At 45.0% G+C, this 25,027-nt stretch overlaps 2 protein-coding genes across 2 annotated transcripts in view; both read right to left on the bottom strand.

Annotated features, from left to right (window-relative positions):
* Sply (Sphingosine-1-phosphate lyase) overlaps window positions 1-160 on the bottom strand; it is a 3,440-nt gene extending 3,280 nt beyond the window's left edge. Inside the window, exon 1 of the mRNA XM_089085198.1 lies at window positions 26-160. Within this exon, the coding sequence (XP_088941324.1) occupies window positions 26-106 (81 nt within the window). The 5' untranslated portion in view covers window positions 107-160. The remainder of the gene's footprint in view (window positions 1-25) is intronic.
* Window positions 26-25,020, bottom strand: Tusp (WD40 superfamily protein Tusp). Its single transcript, XM_089085186.1, has 15 exons — window positions 24,288-25,020; window positions 18,790-18,957; window positions 10,779-10,961; window positions 10,289-10,396; window positions 9,702-9,858; window positions 9,301-9,572; window positions 9,121-9,209; window positions 8,851-8,985; window positions 8,331-8,751; window positions 7,908-8,085; window positions 6,128-7,820; window positions 5,931-6,044; window positions 5,640-5,868; window positions 5,319-5,504; window positions 26-5,242 (listed from the first exon to the last, which is right to left on the bottom strand). Exons 1-15 carry the CDS (start codon window positions 24,381-24,383, stop codon window positions 5,126-5,128), a joined length of 4,146 nt encoding a protein of 1,381 aa, XP_088941312.1. The 5' UTR covers window positions 24,384-25,020; the 3' UTR covers window positions 26-5,125.
* Window positions 25,021-25,027: the final 7 nt, after the last annotated feature.

The following is a 25,027-nucleotide window of genomic DNA, read 5'->3' as shown; positions in this document are numbered from 1 at the left end:
GTCGCTTAAATAATTTCACGCTCACCTGAGAATCTCGAATGCCTATTAGCAAACACCCTATAATTTCTGTTGTACGATTAGAATCGAATGATTCGGCGCTTCTCATGCGCCTTTTCGAGATAACGCGGCAAGATAACAATCTTAGCCCGAAATGTCCTATACACCGTCAACGAACGATCGCTGCACGAGGCACACTGTTGCTCCCACCAGAAATCCACGTCTAAAAAACCAACTTGTTATGCACTAACGCCCTCTCGGCAAGTAGCTAGCCAGCACGAGAAAGAGAGAAAGAAGAGAGGATGGGAGGGTGGGAGGGAGGAAGGGGGGGGGGAGAGGGGAGAGAGAGAGAGGAGGAATGGAAATTTTAAATAGACACAGCTGGCGAACACAATAGCGAAAAACAAGAATTTTTATGGAAGATAGGAAAAGGTCACCAAGAATGATGGATTTCGTGAAATATTACGAAATCGACACACTGGGCCTCGCTACGTCAACATCGCGCAGCATCGATCCTCGAGATAACTACAAGATTTATTGCGATGACATAACATGGTATGTTGAAGCGTTTGCGGTTTTTTATCATGTTTTCGTTTTTTTCTTCCCGCGGTATTTCGCAAAAATGAGCTTCGCAAATCTGAAAGCGATCCTCTCCCTCTAATCCCGCTGAAGATAACACGGGATTAGAAGTGTAATAACTCGGACCGAGGTCCGATTGGTTTCTCAGAAAAGCGAAGTCCGTCGAAAAGAGTTGATCAGAGCGTCCGCTGTTCACTTTAATAGCATGTAGTTAGATGATTTTTCACAAAAAAACAGATTAAGATAACCGTCAGATTAAGTTAATCGGTCGAGAAAGACGAGACGCGCTCGCATTTCAATAATCGGCATCTCCTTGTTTTTTTTTTTTTTTTTTTTTTTTTTTCTTTATTTACAAAGAGTCGATAATCGTTTAATGTACTCGGTAACAAAATTACATTGCACATATACAGAATTATCGTTAGCGCTAAGGCAAAAACTGAATTAACAATATGTGTATCGCTCGTACGAGAAAAACCCGTCCCGATCGGACACGGTGGAATCTCCTTATGATATACTCAGTCGTTAAATTTACATGACAGCGTTCTTTCTCCGTTTTTCCTTTTTAAGCAAGCACAATTTTTAACACTACACCGACAAGGTGAGAAAACAAGCATCGAACGTGAAAACGAAGGAGTGGGCGGGGCTCAACGTATCTGGATCAACTGGAGGAGCTAGGCCGAACAGTTTGGAGCTCAGTCACGTGTTAAGTGTCTGCCCTGCAGAGAATGGGTGAAATCATTGGCATTTAGTACTGGAGCATCGAATCAGAACTGTCTTGACAGATATACAAAGGGGACAAGACGATGACATGCGTGGGTAGGAGCGATTACCGCCGCATGTAGATCAAGATATCTGACAAGATATTTGCCTTCGACGCACTTGTTTTACGTAACAAAATAGATTCCACCATTATTTATTACATATATAATAGTATCAACTTCACGTCGATTTATTTATACGTTATCGTTACGCATTGGAAAATTGAACGGAAATTGTCTTCGATTTGTATAAATTGTTATTATTTCTCTTCTCGCTAGACAAAATTCAACCGGCTCAAGAAAATAATAAATAAGGAAATCGCATATATTTATTTTTTCTGAATTCGTCAGGATGAAAGATCAAGGAAATAATTTTGCCGCGTGCTCCAGTATACTATATGTCGATGACGGGGCGAAACAAATGGGACTGAATTTCCGTTTTTCGCGCAAATCTCGGTCTTCTTCCCTTTTATGTTTTATTTGTTGGGAATCCCCCGCTCGGAGAAACGCGACGCGGCCTAAACGTAGAATATACACGCGGAAGTGACGAACAGTCCTCTTCGTCCTCGAGACGGGAGGTTCCCCCTCGAGTTCTCGAGTCATCGTCGAGTCATCGTCGTTCGTTCGCGCGTCGCTGGAACTCGGGCGTTAATCACCACGCTGTTAAATAGCGGCGATTTCGCGTCAAATGCAAATGTAGGCACTCTATTTACCGGCGTTGAAGGCGCCGCGCGATTCTACGATGCGCTAAAGTCCCTCGGGACTTTACAAAAGGGATCAATGCGTGTTCTCGTCTCGCTTTGTGGACGCGGACAATCACAACGTCGATTATTTGACTAGAGAAACGTTCTCGTTAAGGCGGATCCGAGCCGAGGCGAGGAAATGAACGAGGAAATTTAGGACGCATTTTTGATGAGCGTGAGACGCATTTTGCAAGTACAAAGCAGCCCGAATTTACGAGTACTCTCGTCGGGATATCAAAAGAAAGTTCTCCATTTACGCTCATGCTCGTCATAAATATTGCCTCGTTCGTCCTCGTTCGGTTCCGTTTGAATCTACCTTTATCATGGACGTATCCGGAGGGAAAAGGATTCAAGATTTAGGGGATTCAAACTTTCCTTGAAATTAAAAGAAAAAAACGTTAAGGAGTTATACTTATAAAACTCAATATTTTTCTCATTTAAACTTAAGAACAAGGATACATTTTAAGCTCTAAAATATCCAAAAGAGCAATTCATTAACGCAAAAAATTTCTGTTTATGCGTTAACAGAATTGATAAAAACTCCTTTCAAAAAAAAATCCTGGATACGTCCATGCTTACATAATGAGTTTCGAATTTAAGCGACACGCGATATTTTCATGCGACTACATGTTCGAATAATCACAAACACGCGATAATTCGCATTCTACGATTCTTGGCTCAATATTGCTCCGAATCGCATAAAACCGTCACTCATGCAAATTCGAGGAGCTACCGATACTAGAGAGGCCTCGCCTACGACATAAACGTTACGTTCGCGTGACTCAAATCCGCTTTGCTCGGCTGAGCCGTAGGGCATTTGCAACATTTTTGCAAATGAGATACGTTTGATTGAACAGCAGGATGAGATACTGAGATATAGAGCGAGAATAAAATACCGAAAGAATCATCTTCCAGTCGCGCGCGCGTACGTTAACTTTTGTCCCTCGGCGTTGCAAAATCACTTCTTTATTTTTCTCTGCTCGAGAAAGAATATACCTTTGTACCTGCGTTGCGTCATTGCGTATTTAAAATTCTGATCGGAAGATAAATCTTCTTCAGCGAATACTTTACGCGCTCGCGAATGAAAGAAAGAAATTCTTCACAGTGTTGGAATACAAAAATCCTCGTTCTATCCTTTTACACGACGAATTCGTGAACTCGTCGCTGGATCGACCCCGGCGCTGCATTTAATCGAGAAAATCGCGCGATTTCGGAAAATCTCATTCTCGTTTCTAACAGCCGATATCTCGAACGAATTCGGTCGAATACAAATCACCTGCACGAGTTCGCGATTCGCGCTCGCTGCGATTTACGAAGTGAGGAGGTGGATAATAGTAAGGGGGACTAGAAAAAAACAGATTGTTCGTACGACCTACCGTTCTGTACTTCGACGATTAGTTGCGAATTACTGACGAAAACGATTCTACGAAAGGCTGTCATCGGTAGATCGCTCGTGAGAGTGGGGCGTCACGAATGCAAAGATGCAAATGTAACATAAAATTCAAAAATACATACGACTCAGGCTGCATTTGAGCGCTCACGCGCGTTATAAATTTCGTTCTAATCTTTATTATTTATTACATGCCGAAGGAAGGTAGAACAGATGCTTACGATGGCTGAGCGCTCAAACGGAACGCAGTCTCGGTGTAAGATGCAACTGATGATTCAGTAATGAGACCTCTATGTTCGCAGCATAGGAATTATAACAATAATACGTTTTGTATTTTATGTGTATAAAGTAAAATCAAAATATGTATATTATATCTGTCTGTATATCTATATATTTATATCTTCATTCATAAAAGTCTTTAGCTATAATAGAGAAAGGACTACTGGTAATGCACGAACCAAATTGCGATGATTTTAAAATTCATATGGCGATCGATTTTACTTTTTGAATAATTTGTATTTATAGCAACGGAGGAAAAGTAAGTCTGAAATGATCTGAAACTACATATCGTCTGCAGAATCTTACGTTTGTTTGGCCGCCCCGCTATCACCTCAGAGCCTGATAACAGCGCTCTGTGTCTCCTAATAGGCCTGGCATCGAGTTCGCAATATCGAACCGACGAAGTGAGCACCACGGTGATCATGCGATTAACTATCATAGACGACGTTTATCTCATATACACAACCGCACGTGCACGTGCATACTTTCGCTCTGTGACCTTTCGATCTCTCTCCTTAGGATTAGTCTGTCCTGCTATCATTAATGGCGAAGACCACATTACAGGCCGGACGTCAAATGTTACGTTACTATCTTATTATCGTTATTATTATTATTATTATTATTATTATTATCATTATCATTATCATTATCATTATCGTTAGCATTATTATCGTTATCTTCACCATACGCGTTAAGAAACATTTAATTGAACAACATGAAACTGTCGCCCGCACGTGCGAGTCTGTCAATATATAGTATATGTATATAAAATTCGAATACACACCCGGCGGACCGCAAAAATGAACGAGGTGAACTCTTTAACAGCGTCACTAGACTCCAACGTGTCGCATAAACTATACAAAATGAGCGCTCGAAGTTGGGAGAAACGAAATATTTTGGACGGTACGACGAAGAAGCGTTCAACGAAAACGTTACATAGCTGCCGCAAAATCTTTGTGTCCCACTCAAATTCAAATCGCTCGCAACTGCACTCGCGAATCAGTATATATTTATCTCATTAGGTCATTGCACATCGATTCGCCCATCTCTCGGCAAACGCCAGAGAGATTTTCGGCTACACGAATTTCTTTCCCGGCGCGATAGGATCGATACGCAATTAAAAATTATGCGAGTCGATCAGTCATTGTTATTAAAAAAAAAAAAGTTACATTTCCATGAACAATTCACGATTGACGAACGAAGCCTTGCGAGCCTGACAATCGAAAGTCTTACGAATTTTCCTCCCGGGCTCATTAAGAATCGAACCTTCTCGATTCTTGTTTGACTCTTAAAAAAAAACGCAAATTTTTAAACGCAGGTATCTTGCAGCTTCCCCATCATTTTTCACCATAAGTTAGATGTGTTGGAAAAGTGACAGCTTACTTAAGCCGTTGCGTAACATTCGCCAAGGCAACGGCGAATGCCTGCAAAGCGCTGAATGGATACTGAAAATCCAGCGTATACGCGTTGCCATCTATTCTTCCAAATTGCATCACCTAAAATTTTATCGATATTTCACACATGCAATTTACATTGCGGGACAAACGTGAAAAGAGGTATATCTCAGCTTACCTGTCTGCCCCTGAATTCAATCTGAAAGTTCTTGGCGCTCTCTTGAGTCACTCTACCGCCGAAATCGAGCTGATACACTTGACTGGACTCGTTCCACATGGGCGCTTTGTTATGCATTATCAATTGTGCATCGCGCCTTATCGCTTCCGGTTTGGAACCAGAAATTCCCATTCCTCTTTGCTTGAGCTGCAAACAATCCACCATTCATTTTCACGCGCTTCTTGAGTATTTATAAGGAAAGGTTTTATTGAATATGTTTATTGAACGTGTGTTCCTCTTCATTGAATTTCCGGATGGAAGGGTGGGAGACGCGGTACAGACCTTCTGACGTAACTGGGCTTTCTGGAACGTTTCTAAGTCCCGGTAGCTCGCTGTCGACGAGGAATCGTCTTGGAGCAGCCCCTCCTCGTCCGAACTCTCGCCGCGACTTTTTCTCATTCTTCTGTTCAGCAACGGACTCGACAAGAGCCTTCTTCGAATCGGGGAGGCCGAGGCCGGTCTTTTGCCTTTCTTAGATGGTGCTGGACTGCTAGGTGAACTTCTCGGCAATCTGTGAAAATAGAAAGATATTACCGCCTGTGCGTATAATCGATATTAAATATAATATTCTACCTCGATGATGGTCGAGGTGAAGGAGGTGGCAATGAATGACTGTCGTCGAAATCTCGAAGTCTCGCAGCGAGACCATCGAGCGAGGAAGCGAAAGATCCACTCGGACTCGATCCTCTGAAACATAATTAATCTTTTACTTGGAAAGACAGTTTCTTTTTTCTCTTGTTAATGTAACGATTCTCGAATTGATTACTCACTTGACGGGAGACGCGGTGGCTTCTAATCGACCCGGCTTTTCTTTAATGTGAACTTCGCGAGCAACCTGTTCCTTACTTTCGTCCTGCTTATCGGCAATGTCGCGCGTTTCGTCCTTCGATTCTGTCGATTCGTTGCGTTTCGCCGTATCATCCGTAACTTCGGAATTGATTAATCCGGCGGCCTCCTCCACGTGTTCCGGCAGCTGCGGCGGAGATGATATCTGCTCGTTACTCGGAAATATATCGCTGGAGTCGAGACTCTTGGACTTGCCGCAGTTGCGGAGTCGGGGCGGCTTCGAGCTCGGCTGGCCCACGTCGTGCTGAGGCTTCGTCTTTTTCCGCCGTTTCGTTTTCCGCGACACCAACACCAGCCTCTTGTTCGGCGCGTCTCTGCGCAGCATTCGCAAGGCTACGTCGCACGGGACTAACTGGGCGTCCACCAGATCCAGATATCCGACGCTGCAGCTTCGAACTATCGAATCGTTCGCACACATCGGACCGATACTGATGACCGTTGAGGTCCTGTGAACGCCCCGCGACTGTTCTGACGTCTCAATATCGTCGCGGCATTCGTCGTCGCTGAATCGCATCAAGTCCTCGTCGAGCTTCGTGGGAGTCCCGGCGTTCACGTAGCCGGGACTCGTTTTTCCGTAGCACACGTGGCACTTGGGGTCTTTGTGTGGTTTTGAGAAACACTGCGAACACGTCGATCCAAAGCACTGATCGATATTCTCCGGGAACTGATAGGAACATGCCGGCGAGATTATCCCGTGTACGCCGTTTTTATTAAGGACTAGACTGGAAGCTTGCCCGGGTTGGGAGCTATTTGAAGGCGTCGTCGTGGTGCTTGCCGTGGTACTCGCCTCGGTATTTTGATTATTCTTACTATGTACAAAATTATGAGCGCTCTGCGACATTGTAGTTTGGACGCCGCTGGCAGGATGTGGCGCGGTCAAGACGTTGCTCGCGCATCCCATGTTATTTAGACCATTCAAATATACGGTTTGCGCCGGAGTGCAATCGATGTTCTCCAGACCGTTTAAAACCGAGTGATATTGAGAGATGTATCGACTGCTCGTCGCCTCCGCGTTCAAGGCCTGACCGTTCTGCATGGATAGGGGGATGATGTTTGTCGCGCAGGCCGTCGACGTCAGTTTGTCGTCCTGCGAGATTTGATTGAGCTTGTTGTTCTCCAGTTCCTTCTTCGTCGCCATGCCCGCTTGTTGATCCGCCAGGACGTTTTTCATCCTCTGAATGCTGCTGGCATAGTCGGCACCCGCGTTCGAGGTCGCAATTAACGTTTGCGTGGGCGCCACCGCGTTTTTCGGCGACTGTAAGGCTGGCACATCGCAGCATCTCGGTGGATTGTGTCTCGGCGGCGTTCGATAGGTGTTCGTAGGCGCGTTTCTGATGTTCTCGTACAGATTACCCATATCTTGCAGATCCACGTATGGAACGTACTCATTTTCGTAGCTCTCGATTTTCCCCAGCGACGTCGGAAGGGTCTCCGACGTCAAGAACTGATTCGAAATTTGAGACTTTGGTCGATTCGGATGGTTCAGTCGAGCGTTACGAGGAGTCATCGGCGCGATCGGCGGCGGTTGCGTCTCCGGGGTAACTCGCGAACTTGTTTCCTGGTACGACTCCTCCTCGTCCTCGGAAAACAAATTGGGATTGAACGTCGGATCTGGACCTGTACGAAAAAAATCATTAAGCGTCATTAAGCAGAAGAGAAATTGTAGTCACGCGCACGGCTGAATTAAATGTCGAACAAAATTACCCGATGGCAAATCGTCCCGGAGCTCCGTCATCACGAGCGTCATTTGTCTGGGTTGCAGGTGCAGCAAAGACGTTCGATATGTTACCTGACCTAGGTTAGCGGGAATCGAATCTGCCAAGCCGTGAAACTTGAATTTCGTGCCCCAGATGTTCGACGTTACCTCGACGAGCCTCGCGTGCTGCGAACAGATACGCTCCGTAGAAATATCCACTATTACGCACACAACCGCGAATCCGTTCGTCACGCAAGTAGCGTACAGCTACCCCCTTTTGATACAAACTCGTCAAAGTCCGCCGGCGGCATGCGATTCATTACGTCAAAGACATACGTTGTTGCGGTTGTTACATATACGAGAATAAAATACAGCGTTTTATACGAGTCGCTATAAATATAATCGCTAACGAGACGGAGAGATCGCGTTACCTCTGGCAGGGTGTCCACGTACGAAAGATCGTTCGGCTTTTCCTCTCGTTCCGTCGTTTCGTCGTTGGGCCTCTCCTCCCTTCTTTTCCTGTTCTTCTTCCTGTAACGGGGCGATCCGCACAAATCCGCGGTGTCCTTTTCGGTGTCCGAGCCGTCGCTGTACGACGGGCACTGCGACATGTCGTCGAACACCTGCAGAGTTTCTTGACTCTGCGGATCGAATATCACGAATTCGGGCCGAATCTTGCTGGTCCGTCTGCCCTTCAGAAGTGGCACGAGACCGCCCAGGTACTCCAGATACAGCGTGTAACATGGCACAGGTTCTACGGCGTGTCGGAGCATGGTGCAGTGCAACCGGCTGCCTCCCGGCGGCGGCCTTGACACGAAGCGTCGTAATTCTCTTGGTTCCGGTACCGAGCATCTGAAAAATATCTCCGGGTGCCTTCGTTCTCGATTTCCGGTTGACGGTGAACGATAATATTCCATTATAGAAAAATTTTGATTATAAATTTCTTTTTACCGTATTGTGTTCGCGAAGAGGGCGGCCACCGAAGCTCTCAGTCGCGGCGGTAATGGAAGATGTTGAACACTGGTTTCCCTCGTGAGAGCCGCTCTCACCGCCAATCTCGATAACAGCTGAAGCGAACCGACCCTTCTGCAAAGAACAAATCAAACAAATCACTTTGCGTTGCGTGCGTTACGTCTCTCTCGTTACAAGAATTGTAGTCGTGAATTTCCGATCGCGCTATCGCAATCGTAAACCTGATTACGTCACAAAATAAGAAATCACCTGGAGACCCACGCGGCGTGGACGCGCGCTCCGGTCGCGACGAAGAGCCTCCGGTCGTTGTGCCCCCACGTCAACGCCGATACGGGACACTGAATCATGAAAATGATCGTAAAATAAATTATAGAACGAACATCGAGGAGATACAGTTTCAGCATTCCCCCCTTCTCCACGTGGACGTACCTGCGTGTATGGAATCTCCGTCGTGTATACGAGAGTGCCGTTGACCGAGTAAAACTTGAGAAGATTCGTGTATTCTTGCGAACTTGCGCTCTGCTCGGCCGAGCCCTCCCGCGTGCCGGCGATGGCCAACAGTTTTCTGGAATTGCTCCACTCGGCGTGCAAGGGCGGCTTCAGATTGCTGCGTATCGTAATCGGCGACACGTCATCGAACGATCGTAACATGACGACATTGCCGTCGGCGAGGCAAACGGCCAGCACGTAATTTCGGTCATCTGCGCTTACACACACACACACACATACATACATACATTATAAATGCATTAACGTGCATCGTGCATCGTGCGGTTCGCTTCGAGCTCGAATTATCCCTTCAAATTGACCTTGAAAGCTGCGATTAATACCTTTCTGAGATCGATCGCACGTCTCGTCCTCCTCCATCGTAAACTTTTCGGCGCTCCAGGCCATCGATGTAACCCCGGCCGCTAATTGTACCTCCGACACCATAGCCCCGTGAACGTCCATCACGATTAACTGGCCCGCAGTCGTCCCGAAATAGACCTTTTGTCACAGGACAACGTCGGAGGTGAATAATGTCATTTGATTTCTTTCCTATCGGTTCTATCGGTCGCAGACATCTCCATTGACAACAAAGGGAAAGCTTTTAACTCGTACTAAGTACACCGTCAATCGATGATCGAACATTGCGCCGCGATGCCGCCAAGAATGCTTCTATTAAGCAAGTACATTAGCGTATCACATTTCACACGCGATGCACGACTCATTATTTTCATCACGTCATCAATTCACGTTATCAATTTCCGAAATGGCGATGTTTGTTAACGATCAAATTTCTAATTGTTAAAAAAATTGGCGAATAGCGTTTTATGCCTCTCCTACGCCATTTTGTATACGCCGTTTATGTAGCAATTTTATGATAAATGGAAACCACGAAAAATGTTTTATCAAAACAGGATTTTTTTTTCCAAACCTGCTGATCGTCCGGAGTCCAAATGCCACAAGTTATCGTCGCTTTGTCGTTGAGCATTGACGACCAATACCTTTGACCAGCAACGCTGCCGACCAATACGAAGCCGTCCTGCAATAAAACATCGTATTTCCCGCAAACGGTCCTCCGCAGAAAACGTGTGAGCCGCGTTTATGACGAGGGTCGTAAATAAATACATAAAGCTCTAAAGTGTCTAAAGCACATCCCGTCGCATTGAATAGAATGCGCTTTTGTGCTGAATTGCTCATATCGATAAAATAAATAAATAAATGTTTCGGAGAATCACACAGCTATATTTTTTTATATTTTATTTTATTTTTTTTTTTGTTTCAATTTTCTAATTAAAATGGAAACGAATTATTCTTTTTTTTTTTTCATTGTATCGTGATATTGGAACTCGGTGACTGAAGCTCGTGTCTGAAGGGAAATCACTGTTATTGCTCGGTAACAAACTCAAATAATTACAACTCACCCTATAACATATAAGAGCCATGCGGCCGTCGTGGGACCAGGAGAAGTGCGTAACAGGTGTGTTTCTATCATTGATTAATTCTATACTCCATCGTCCGTCGTATTTGATCCAAACAAAAATAACACCCGAACTGTCGCACGAGGCCAATTTTTGGTAAGGTTCATTCCATTTGACAAGTATCACCTAAAATCAAAACAAACGGACCGTACGAGTTAGCAAAGAAAATTATACGTTAATCGTTGAAAAACCACATGTTACAGAATGAAATGTGAAACACAATATAAATCGTGCATTATTTCATGCAGAAGTCCTCAATTTTCTCTCGTAAAGGTCACGTTTCACGCTGCCGGCCTTAATACACCGCCGTAAATTGATCTCCGGTATTTCATCTTGAGTCCGTAATTAATCTCATGGGCTCTAATCAACAGTAAACTTGGGCCTTAATTGGAGCTAGTCTTTTCGATGAAAATTTTCCAGTCTCAATCCAAAATCCCCCTCGTTACTTTTACGAATGTGAGATAATTATCATAATCAAGAATTAATATTATAATTTCTGTATCTAGAATATCGTTGTTTCGCGATACCGTTCGCTGGAGAATTCTCGAAACTACGAGGCTACTTATTGCCGTCTCAAATGCGTGACTTCTTCGATAGACATCCCTGAGGAATTAAAAGTGATTAAACGAGTCCCGCAAGAAAGGTAATCGTGAGCGTTTGAGAAGATTAAGTCAATCCGTAAGGGACGTAATCGCAACCCTCGCTTTTAAGGTTTATCTCACGCTGTTGGCGACCTGGGGGAAGTTTTGCACGGGGCGAAGTCGCGGGTAGATGCAGACATCCACACGGTGTCATTGCTCCATCCTCGATCGATTGCTTTTCACTTGCGTTTACGAGCGGCGGCGCCTATATTTTTATCATGCTGATACGGCAAATAGAAGTTTATCGGAAAATTAATTTATGGATTGAAAATGTTAGATAACAACCCTGCCCTGTTGACAACTATTTATATCTACAAATATTTCTCGCGAATTACGAACGCGATCGCAATCACGTGATAAATAAATAACTGTTGATTCGTAACATTTTAGAATTTCCGCAGCGATTTTACGACAAATATTTATCTGCAACATATGGTTTTACACGTCGTACAATTTGTAATTATTTAATTCGTACATTTTGCTTCTCTTATTTCTTCATGGATTTTTACCTTATATTTTTATTTAAATCTCTTCGATAGATTTTACACATTATTTCTTTTACAAAAATTATAGAACAGACTTTTTCATTTTCGGTGTTCTTTAGCCACTATTATTTCCCCCTGGATTTTCTGAAATGTACGACAGATTAATTTCCCTGTTCGTAAAGCTTTGATCGACCGGCCGGTATTGTCTAAGGGGTAGAAAGCGCGGACGAAGTCACCTAGGGTGAACTGCGAGAAGGAGGATACCATACGTGACGTGCGTGGCGATAAGATGTGTGCATCAACCCCACGTACTTACACACACGACGCACGGACATGCGTATATACGAGGAAAGATTCGAAAAGTTATCGCAGAACAACTTTCACAGAACGTAGAAATTTTTCAGCCATTACAGAACTGAATCGTTTCATGATTGATTAATTTGCAAGTTGTCGCAAACTTTTCCTTTTCTCGGAAATCTACTTTTTCAAATATAGGGAAGGATGTGAAAGCCGTCGTAATAACGTCTAAGAAATTATTTTTCTCAGAAGTTAACAAGGTATATAAACCTGTTTAACCTGTCACGCGACATTTCAAGTCGATTATTATTAAAAAAAAAAAAGGAAAATCAAATTCGAAACGATATATTATTCGCTAGAATGAAATTTTAATATCAAAAGCTTCAAGAAACTTTCTCGTCCTCTTTTGTAATTTTAAGCGAGTCTCCATCACGCGGGATTTTGCCAGTGGACGAAATTGCGTTACGATAAGCAGGTCTCGGTTGATAAACGAAATTTTCCGCGCGACGCTCTATAGATACAATGAAATCTGTCCGAGGGTACGTTGTAAATTGCGAAGACACGATCGTGCGAGGAGGTCAGGGAAATAGCGGAGATAACGCGAGCCTGCTGATCGATAAGAACTCTATAAGGGCCGCTTCGGATTTTCTCGTAATACCAGAATCGCACAGGGTGTAAAATTGCGTCTGGAGGGGTGCGTCTAAAGGAATCGAAGATTACACGGGACTTCTCTTCGCGCGGGATACGTTTACAAAAGCTTTCATTTTGCAATCTTCTTGGATCTATTCGATATTCGCAAACGACAGCGATAGCGGCAAGAATGGAAATCCGGCGAAATTAGAAAGGGGAAAGATTCGCCGGGCCAAATTCACCGCGCGGGCACGCAATGTGTACAGGCACACAAATTGACGTGGTGCATCTATTTTGAGCACGAGAGAGGCCCTCGCTCTCATAATCATATTCCGCGATGGAGCGCACGATGGAATTATCAGCTTTCATACGAAGCACGACGGCGAGACACCCCCGCACTTTCGTTACATTACGCACCGGCGGGGAAGTCATATTTTCCAACATACTGTGCATTTTTCGCTTGAACATGAATAGCACACCCTCGCTGACCTCTCACCCCGTCCCACCCTCGTCTGTGCTTCTCGTGCGATACTTATTGCAGGGCGAGGACGCGATGGCGCGCCGCTGATAATCCACGCTCATTGTTAGTAATGGTATTTCTGAACGTGTCCGCAAAGAAAATACCGAACGAGAGATTATCGCTGTCTTTTCCTTCCATAAGGATTTGCAAGGAGTTCCACGACCCGTTCGCGTCATCGCGAGATATACATTTCGCATTCTCCGTCTCTTATTTCGACGGAATTGTAAGAGCGCAAGAAGAGATAACGCAACGAAAGGACGTAATTAAAATAATCCAAAGGGAATGCTTTATTGCGTTTCTCGCAATATCTCTCTTTTCTCCTTTATCTGCTTCTTTTTCTTTTTCTTTTTTTTTTTTTATCTTCTTTATTCCAGGCAGGGAATGTAAAGCCTCGCATTACAACGACGATAGAAATCATGATCGTTTTCTGTATTCCACCGTCGCGCATTACGCGCGTAATATAGATAATCCTCCTCCAATTTATACACTGCAGAAATGTATATTAGTAGAAGATGTTGAATTCCTTCGGGGTGCACTGCAGCTTTCCGCGGCGGGCGACTTTCGGAAGGGCAGGGGCGATCGTCACGTAATCCTTTGACTGCTAATGCATTGCGGTAAAGGCTGCAGCAAGGGTGCCGGAGTGCCGGACCTCACGTTTGGTAAATCAATGATGCTCCTTTCTGCATTCGTTCTTTTTCAGTGTCAAGGTAATCCCACGCCCCCGAGAAATCTCTCGTGCTGCTTTGGCTCAATTTTTCACCTTGTGATTTATGACAAGCCGACATACCGACATAAATTTACACTTTCCGTTCCGCGTTATTTTACGTTCACCCCGGAAATCCGCGCCTTCGCGACGAAAAAAAAAAACGATGGCAAGTGCGAACAGAATTTTCCTCTATCGAGCGTGTGTATTCTTAGTCTCGTTAAATCTAAACGAAAATAATAATACGAACAGTAATATATCGTTGTACGTACACAGAACAAATTTAACGAGAGATACAGATGTGGAGGTGTTCAAGTGTGTAAATGAGGAACGATTTTAGTATTTTCTTCCTTCTTACGTATTCAACATTATTCTCCTAATGTTCGAAATAACGGGCAAATTATTCGTCGCGATTCTATAATAAAATCTTGAAGTAAATACGTATATTAAAATGCCGCGTACTTCTGAAGATTGCAGATATGTTATTTTAATTGGCTGCATCGATCGCCGCGTTTCGCTTCATTGATCCGACCTCATCCGTGCCTTTTCTGCCACCAAATTCTGCCGGTTTAGCAGGAAGCGATCAAAGTGTATTGAGTCCGCGGGATGAATAATTTATACGTATAATACAATATCGCCCGTTTAATATTCCACGTACCTATCTTCCAGCATGATACGCTCGTTTTAACGGCTCTATCCGATGGACACGCGTACTTCGTATGTTTTATCCCCGAGGGATTAGCGGGTTTGCGGTCCGACCCTGTCGTTACGTTTTCACTTTCCCACTTAGGCTCGCGCCGGCGTTACTTATACACGAGAGGGACTCCGAGAGGCTAATGATGTCAACGCGAGGAAAAAAAAAAAAAAATTTGCCCGCCGACAGAAAAGTTTCGTCTTTTTCGCGAGTAACGAGAAGCAATTTATGCAAGACGGATCTCTTAGCTGGATAATAACAGTGAAGATTCAACTTCCTTACTCGGAAAATCTCGTTAGAATTGTGCTATAAGCCGTCGGGTACGCCTAAGCCTGAATTTTTTACGAGGAAGTCACATGTAAAATTTTCCAGACTTTTACACGTGCGTAAGATTCCCTCCGTTACTTTAGCGGAGTCATCGCGGATAGTAGATTGAATCACCGCTCCGCGAGGGGTCCGGGGAGGGAGAGAGAAGGAAAAAAGAGATTTGGATACTAACAAATCTTTAGAATTGCGCGTCGGGAAAACGCGGAAATTGTGCCCGCTTGTGTAAGTGACAGTTACTGTACAAGGAACACAGATATAATCGCGTTATCGATTTAAGGTCCGAACGTGGCTGGCACGGCCTAGAACAGAAATAACTGAAAATACAGCCTTATCGTTAGCCAAGTCGTCAAGAGTGCAATCTAAAGAAATATCGTGTCCTGAATTACGTTAAGTTGATTGCTTCCCTTCGCCATTCGGGATATCATTTATAATGCAGGGATGATATTATCACGTAAGGGAGCACGCTGCTATATCTTATAAATAGCGGCCGGTTGGCGACTCGTGGTATATTCGAGGCGATTTATTTCCTATTTTTAAACAATAATAATTTACACGTAATGCGCGTTACCGTGTAGGAAAGATGGAAAAAAGCCGACGGTGCATACAAAGGGACATCGCCGGCGTTGGAGGAGCAGTCGCTGCGGAAATGGGGTTGAGAACCGCGGTCTTAAAACAGCACTGCGTGCCAGATCGATACTACAGCGGCTACCCTTAAGCTCTGAAATGTGGACCGAAGTGGACGCAAAATTCTGTGCTTTCATTGAAGTTTTTCCTTTCGTCGAGTCACGTATACACGAGCGAGTGATGGATATAAAATGAGGAATTTTTTTCCTCGTACGAGCCGCTCGATCGGCAGCAAGATCGTCCAGTCGAATCCAACCGTCGTCGTCGAAAGTTCCGCTGTCAGAATCTCATCGAATTGTCATCGGTTGTGACGGAGCTTCGTTAACTTCTGACAGTGGTGAACGAGCCCGTAACTCTATCACGTATGAGCCTCGGCACTCTAGAACTTTCTGCCGCGCGAGTATCACAATCGACGTATCTAGCGCGAATGCATAATTTAAACGCGTGTACGGCGTAAATTGACGCGACGTAACGAAACGTACCGGTCTCCTTTTAACTTTGTATCATCGCCTGACCTGATTACCATTGTCGGGATGCCGTTTTTCCGTATATATATATATATATATATATATATATATATATGCGTTCTGCATGCGGTGATCGCTCGCGTGTCCGCGTGCCAGTCCTACGTTGACTTATTGACTAGGGCCCGTTAAACGAGGCGAAAGGTCCGTGGGGTCCGGGAAAGTTAACTGATGAACACGTGAGCCGACAACCGTACACACGTATGCACGCGTGCACGCGTGCCGCGTATCGTGTCCCGGGCAGGCGCCGGTGCCGGGGTGTTGATCTCAATTTAATTAACGCCATCGGATAAATTACCATCGCGCACCAGGAGCGGAGCGGGTGTCTTGTAATTCAGTTTAAATGCGCGCGTATTGTACGCCAACTCGCGCGGATTTAAAACAATATCTAGCAAATAATTAATAACGTCGAAGTTAATGGAAATTGTGGCGCCCACCCACGCGCCCACAAAATGATAATGGACTTTGGCTTTTTAGTTCGCATTCTCTTCACGTTCTCTTCTCACGAGCTTTCCCCTCGACGCTGACAGTGGCTGCTCGAGGCTGCTTCTAGTCGAGAGGAATGTTCTCTCCGCATCTCCAGACTACGGACGTCTCAGCGCGGGCGGAGAGCGCGCGAGGGGCCGAATTCCTCGCGGGAACGCGTCAACGTCTCATTTGTCTCGTCACGTGAAGTGCGCTCGCGACGCTTATACACAATCCGATCTCTTCTTATTCCTCTCGCTTTCGCCATTCCAACAAAGCAGCCCCCCCCCCCTCGAACAGAAGTGGCTCGTATTCATAAGGGATATGAACGTGAGAAAGGTACGCTCCGGGAAGCAGCGTGTCTTCACTGCTGGCGAGGCCACATGTATAATATGTTTTATCCGAGAATATATGTCAGAGAGAGAGAGAGAGAGAGAGAGAATGGAGAAAATTGTCAGAGAAAGATTTTCCAGGTTTCGACGAGATCGGGAGGAGGGGGGAGGGGAGGGAGGGAAGAAAAACGGGATGCAAGACTCGCAGATCTCGATTCATCCCGCCATTCGTGTAATGATCCTCGCGCATCTAAGCACACTCGAGCGTCCATGTATTATTTATGGATTTACGGTGGAGGGGCACCACCATTACTCGCGTTCTATTGTGCGCCAAGTTCTTGTTAGAGGACGCGCATATGGAAACGCGCGGCGCGGTAGTTTAGATGATGTTAGAACGGCGAACTTGGAAGAAGCGACGCGAGCGAGGAAACGCGACGTAATAACGCGCGCGCGAGGACGGCGGATGTAAACTCACGGGAGGGGGGGGGGGGGAAGGGGGAGGAGGGCGCAACCCCCCCGAGATTTTAAGCCGGTGATATTAATATTGGAGAAGCCGGAGCGGCAGTAGCTCGCCGAGAGTTGGCGCCGAGCGTGTGCATACGCCGTTTCGTGAAATCGCGCGTATGTCCCGTAGTAGGTTTCGGGACACCTGCAGGCAGTTGGTTAAAAGCGCACCACGGCGCTTAATATCGATTAAGGGCCACAAAGGACTACCCGGGTTTGCCGGCGCCCGCCCGTTTACTACCGATATTGAGATTACACGAAGTTTCGGCCCGATGGAGCCGATGTTACGTACAGCGGCGACATACACGGCGATATGTTGCGAAACTATTAAATCGCGTTTCGCTGAAATATTAACAAACTTTGTAATTACCGTCAAACGACGACAGTCTGCGGGGAAATTCGAATCAGCGACGCATTAGCAATAAATCAGTCAGGGATAAATCAGTTATGAGATGTAAACGACGTTGATAATTTATTGGACGAGACTCTAAAATTGACTTTGGCGTTGCAAATTGACATTCATAATCCAATTGAAGGATAAAGAGAAAGAGAGAGAGAGAGAGAGAGAGAGAGAGAGAGAGAGAGAGGGAGAGTGAGAGAGTTTTATTTTTATGAATTGCTCGCGTTCGTTTCTTTAACGATTCAATATATCGTCGTCGTACTCCTATCTGCGTCGCGCAATCATCCAATTTCTTTGTCGATTTAACCCACACTTTCTGCAACCGGTTACCGCGGCTGGTATCGAGCAGATAAAGCGCACACACCGGCTGCTAGTAACCGATAACCCTCGTGAGCTTCCTTCCGTTGTAGAGTAAAATAGGATATCGCTCGTGTTGAAAGACCCAATTTCAAGAACCGTGAAATTATGATAACAACTTGACACTCTCAAGCACTGTCGATCCGGTTATCCAATCTATAAGTCGCGCTTTTGGAATTAGAGAGGTAAGCGTGAGAGAGTTATAAAAGAAATATCATATTTTCAAGTTTTTGCACTAGCTATTGTCTCAGGCGAACGGAAACATAGCAAATGTGGCCATGAAAAGTGGCGAAGTGGGAAGCTGAGGAAATGCGAGTTGTCATTGTGAGCCGCGATATTGACGCTCTCGGGGAGGGAAGAGCCGGAGGAAGAAATTAAATGCCGGTTTTGTTTCCGAGACGTCTCGAGCGGTTTTGGATGACAAGAAGTTAAAAGGAAAGGCGATACTTGCCTCGCTACGGTGCCCTCGGAGGTTGTAATTCGCCCTGAGTGGTAGTTCCGCGGCTCTGGTGCGACAATGCGACGTAGTAAAAGTCACTCCTACTAAGCCGCGGGCGTTGCCGGTGGCTAACCATCCTTCCTGGTAGTAATTTGTACGATCGAGCTGCCATCCTTCGTCCTGGTGAATAAAAGGAGAACGTTAGTTACACCTTCGCGGCATAGCGCGGCATAGGCAACGTCATGCTCGTGATTTATGGCTTCTCGGATTTAGCGTGGAGATTTTTTTTTAACGATTCCCTCGAGAGAGCGCGTCAATCACGATAAGCATCACGGTTATTTTAAAATTTGTTTTACGGCGCAAACGGGACCGACAAGAAAGAACTATCTTGTAGAGAGCTCTGTGACCTTTTTAAAAATTCGAAAACTAAAGTTGCCGGGCGTAACCGAATGCCACTTGGATTTGTAAATAAATTATCTAGTAACTAACTTATCATACGATCAAGACGTTTCCCAAGACGCTGGTGAAAATTCATTATTCATCTCACGGAGTTTGATCACGGAGTTTAATTAGAGCGTGTTACGTTTGGCTAAGTATAGAAGTAAGGGACTTGATCGCCATGAATAATCAGGCAAGTTAATTGTCATACGATTGCTACATCCCTCGGTGTCGGAGAAGCACAATCGTTCAAACTGAAATCGAAGATGCTTACTGGAAAGCTCTGTTACTATTCGTAGGCACGTAACGTTTCCACTTAAATGTGACAGCCTCAGGTGGCAAGGGTTTCAACGCTGAAAGGGTTTCACCCCTATACCCCATTATACATATGTAGGCGTAATTACTTGAGACGATCTGAACTCTTAGAAGAGGCAGTATCGAAATACACGGGCGTGTCCCAATTATGAAAGTATCAGGTTTATCTATTACTACATATAAGCTCTTCTTCAGAAAATTGTTTTGAAGGATACGAAAATAAAATTAAGATTATATTATATATAATCTTATTATTATATATAATCTATATGCTGTGCTGGCAGACTACTAGATTTTGGCATAGGAAACAGATACGCACAAATACAGGAAATATTCAATTCGGATAATTTGCGTTCCCCCTTTGGCATTTGTCCCATCGACAGACTGATTTCCTATCCCTCTGCAATTTGCTGCAATATGGAATAGCTATTTTGAAAAGGCTTCGGTTTAATTAACAATGGAAAATAACGATTACTATATAATGTTTTACTAAAGGAAATAGTGAGTAAGAGAAAAAAAAGTTTATCATTCTTTTCAGGTATTGAAAAGAATAGTAACAAGATGTCATACATCTCTGAGTGTATTTCTGGAAAAACTTTTCGCATTCCTCGATTCTATCAAAGCGGGACAGCATCCTTCTTTCTTGTCCGCGTGGAAGGTTTCCTTGAAATATTGCGCGGGATAATCCCATAAGCGTAAACTGCATCGTGGAGTTTTATTAAAATTTTAAATTGGATCATACCGTAGTCGTACTGGCTCGCGCATGCATGTTCCGTGTTAGGCAAGTTTCTCATTCTGCACGTATGCCGTCCGTGTACGTATCGGGCTTTATGTAATTAAAAGTACGATCTAATGAAGATGTTTTGTGAGGTAACCTTTTGTAAGATGGATAACGAAGTAGATAATTGGAGTCGTGTTACGTGACAAAAAAACCATCTGAGTGATGAACGAAGCGAGCAGAAAGCAAGATAATTCGACAATTGATTAGCAAACTCTTCGGACGGATATCCGAAATTATTAGGACAATGAAAACCGGATGTAGACACCACGATCGAATCCCGAGATAATAGTCCTTCTCGATTATCTTAAAGGATTCACGGAGGTCTCGCACGCAGATCCTCTCGCTGATGACACTAATGTCCCGGACACGAGCGTATGCCAGTCTTTCTCGCCAAATCGCGTCGGATTTCCGCCGTTGCGCCGACCGGTGAGAACCGTTTCACATGCTGTGATCGATGAGCACCGAGGGTAGTTTTTCCCTTTCCTTTTCTTTTTTTTTTTTTTTTTGCTAGTCACAAAGGTATGACAATTGAGAAGAGGGCATCGCGAGAAGGGACGAGGGGGCAGGAAGAGAAATCAGCGGTAATTCAATCTTCGCAAACACGTTGAAAGCAATCCGTGGAAAAATAGAGAGGGCTCGGTGGAAATCGATGTTGTGCGAAGATGCGCCTTGCGGAACGAACGAGCGAGCACGCGATGGACTGGGATTTTTTGTACTACGATATAACAGCATGCGTTGGAAAGTATTAGAATAGAGAGAGAGAGAGAGAGAGAGAGAGAGAGAGAGAGAGAGAGGGTGGAAGGGAGGGAGGGAGAGGATAGCATAGCGTTCGCTTTCTCGAAACGCTTCGATAGAATTTACCGGCGAACAATGGCCGTAGTAGTAGCAGCGTAACGGCTCTCAATAATGACGTTATCGATTCAAACGCGATTCACAATGCGAGAATATAATGGGAAACGTATGACGGCGGATTATTATCCCGATGTCGCGTATATACGTCGGCAATACCAGCGAGACCCGTGTTAAAAAGTCCCCAATTCTCGCGCGGGTGGCAGAGACACGCCGAGGCGGAGTCCCCGATTTACGCGTTCACCAACCGAGAGGAACCGGGTTCAACTAGCTGCGGAATTTTTCCGACTGCACAATAGAGTAGCAAGAAAATCCCGCTTGATGGTGGCGTACGTTGAAAGAAGCGGTTGAAATGTCCGATTGCGCCCGCTCGTCCCTTCTAATGGACCATCATTTATCTCCAGCGGCCTTTTTTACGGAGCGATCTAAAATTTATACTACGGTAATAGCTCTCAGGTATTTTCCGCGAGACGATCGTTGCCCACGAACCGAGGGATATATATATATCGATGCTTTACCGTCGGGTTCGACGGTGTTGCGGGTACGACGAGGTGCGATCGGGTACGAAGGTAGTTAACAACGGGAAAATAATGGGCACCGTACTGATCGAATTCTCCCGGGGAGACGGCTGGCTCGAGTGACTCAATTGAATTCGCTCTGCCGTCATAAGTCAATTATTTTTCCAGTAATTGAGCCGCCCCATTCCGCGATGTCGTTTTCATCGCGCTTCTTCCTGCCGCCACGGAGGATCGGCTCCCGTCGAATCGTCGAGATTGGCGTCCCCGACGGTGAACTAGACGGCGCGAAGCGTGGTGCTCGTCGATCATCAAGAAGTACGATCGTCGTATAATTAATTCTGATCGATTGCGTCCTGTCGCGTGTCCGAGTTCGGCCGAGATCAGATTAATCCCCGTTTTGCTGCACGCGCAAATATTGAATTAGGAGAAAGACCCGGGGCCGAAGACGGGGGTCAGAGAGGTAGGAAAGAAAGATCGTTTGTTGAGATTATACAATGTAATATTTTATATTATATTAATTATCGCGCGGTTAGAATCTCGAAATTGTACTCGCAACTAAACAGAGAATTCGTTATTGTCGAGTCGACAGAAGGGTAAGATTTCGCGATTCGACGACACACCCGCTCTTGTCGAGGGCGATATATACTAATTCGTGCTTTCTCAATGGCCACGTAAGCGACGTGGAATAAAACCCGTCGTGGAAAACCTAGGTACTCTTTGGCCCGTGAGAAAGAATCCACTCGAGACACCGAGACAATCATCAGCCTCGTCATCGAGTCGGTCGGCGGTTATACACAGCTCGGTAGTAACCCATCCCGCGAAGCCCCCTTCACCCTCGTGACACACCCCCATACATTCTTGCGACGTGCACGCCTCTGATTCTGATGGACTCCAATCTCCGTTGCGGCTGTTTTGATGCGGTTCCGCGGTTCTCTAGGGCGTTATGAACCTACGAGTTATATACCTACACATTCACGAGGATAGTCCCTTGCGGAAACCGAAAACTATCGGGTCTCTGGACTCAGGAATTGTATTTGTACTTGACTGCATACGTGATCGGCATACTAATGATCTTGAGCTTCCGCTCTGAAGTGTTCTATTACTTATCGAATTCTGAAGAACGCCCTCTGATACGATAAATTATATTATTACGTTTCCAATGTTATTGTACGTTACGTTCCTTCATCCAATTTTACTTAATACAATTGATAACTGGAAGTATTTATTTATTTCTATATAAATGCAATGTCACAGAATCATCGGTATCACTCAGCATCGTTTCGGTATCAGTTTTCCAAACGATTATTTCAGATGTCAGATTTTGTTACGAGTGATTTTAGCCATAGAATAAGATTCATAACCATAAGATTCAGGCACTGCTCCCGCTGTTGCTTGCACACAAGACAAATTAATTTCACGCTCGTTACGGTGCGGCTCGCTCGAGCTCGTTTGCTTTCATCCGTGCAAAAGTTTTATCTGCCGTCGTCCCGTGGTGCAAAGTGCGACAGCGGCCGAAGTATATGTGTCAAAGTGTGACAGGCTTCGTTTTTATTCATACCTATATATCTGTTTTTACTGCAGTGCCGACTGCTCCCGTTAACGTTTTCAATCTCCCACTCAGCGTTCTATTTGTTGTCCAATCTTTTCTTAAGTTCGAAACATATAAATCGCATCTCTCTCGTGACAGAGCGTGTCGTGCAAAATAGAAAAGCAAGGCAAAACGACTGTTAAAACTGTCGCGAACATTTTCTCTCTCTCTCAACGATAAATATTGATAAATCTGATAAATATGAAATTCGAATAAATATGAATATTGATAAATTTGAAATTCATTTTATATATTTATATAGATTTACGAATATTTTCACATCTTTTAAGATTGAATTTCTTCAACGGGGAATCAGCGTCAACTAGAGTTGTACAAAAATAACTGAACAATCTCGAACAGTCTAAAAATTCGTTGGGGCTGGACCAGAGCTGAGACCAAAACTCCGGGGCTTAATGTTCGATTTTAGATCGAGAGTCTGTCGAGATCAGCGCGGTATTGATGTGTACAAACTCTTATTCGATGATTCGTTCGCAGAGAATCTTTTTATCCGCAAGGTGCATTGTGCAACGTATCATCGCCGGTACATTGCATCACTTGCGCTAATAAGTTTACTCGTATAATTAACGATTCTGAGTACGACGAGTAGCGACGTATTTTATTTGATGACTTGCAGAATACAAAATGACGCGATAAAATGTATTTTTAGCTTTCTGCATTCGTTCGATCAAATGTAGAGAGCGTCGAAACTATCTCGGATAGAATCTAACGCGCATGGAAATTGTCAGATTAGGAACGACCTCCTTTTCGTAACGATTCGATCTTTAGAGAATTTTTCTCCGACATTACGTGTCAATTAATGCTACCGAGAATAAATATGAAAGAAGAAAAAATTTAATTTAAAATTTAAAATAAAAAAAATAATAAAGGTGTTAATGCATTTTATTTTAATAAATTCATCACGTTTCATCATTTGATAATTACGTTATTATTATAGTATAAGAATTTGTATTTGAATTGTACTATATCTCTATTCGATTGCTAAATTTAATTTTATTTTTACCTCCGGCGATTCATCCGGGACTTTTCCCATCCAGCTGAGCGACAAGATATTGCAGTCGCACTTGGCGTTGTTGTTCTTCTCGAAATGCAGATGCATGGTCGCGACACGATCGGATTCCCAGTCGGCAGGTCCATCAATCTATCAAACTAGCATCGTTTTCCGCAGCCCCGATTCCGTGCCTCGTAGCCGGATTCCACCTCGTTTCTTCCGCGAGCATCCTCGCACCGCGCGCGCTTCTTCGTTTTCCGCCGGCTGTCTGATCTGTGATCGATAATCGAATCACTCTCACACGTCAGCGGGCTCGCACGCGACCAGCGTCCCGCGACGCTGAAACCCTCATGACCATCCCTCGTGACTCGGAAAATCGGGACGATCCTCCTACGGAGATTCTCGCGGAGGGGGGGGAAGGAGAGGGGGGGGGAGGAGGTGGAAGGCGCGTCGTGCTCGCCGCGCGCGATCTTCTATGTGACGTCGTCGCCCAGCGCCGAGTATCACGCCCCGGTCGCGCGTTCAGCTAGAAGCGTTCAGAGTATCGCGCGACTACCTCGAGTTGGACCTCAAGTCCTGGCGTGTCTCTCTCTCTCTCTCTCTCTCTGGTATCACCGTTCGCCAAACAATCATTTGTTTCTTACCGCGGCCGCCATTTTGCCGCCCGAGACGCTACTCCACCTTTCACAGGGGGTGCGAGCCCCGTGCCGCGCCACGCCGGGCCGGGGGGGGGGGTTGCGCGCTTACGTGCG

This window comes from Pogonomyrmex barbatus, unplaced genomic scaffold (genome assembly GCF_055798465.1).
Source record: "Pogonomyrmex barbatus isolate J1 unplaced genomic scaffold, ASM5579846v1 scaffold1, whole genome shotgun sequence".
NCBI classification, from domain to species: Eukaryota; Metazoa; Arthropoda; class Insecta; order Hymenoptera; family Formicidae; genus Pogonomyrmex; species Pogonomyrmex barbatus.
The sequence above is the reverse complement of the archived record's forward strand: the minus strand, read 5'-3'. Positions and strand labels throughout refer to the sequence as shown.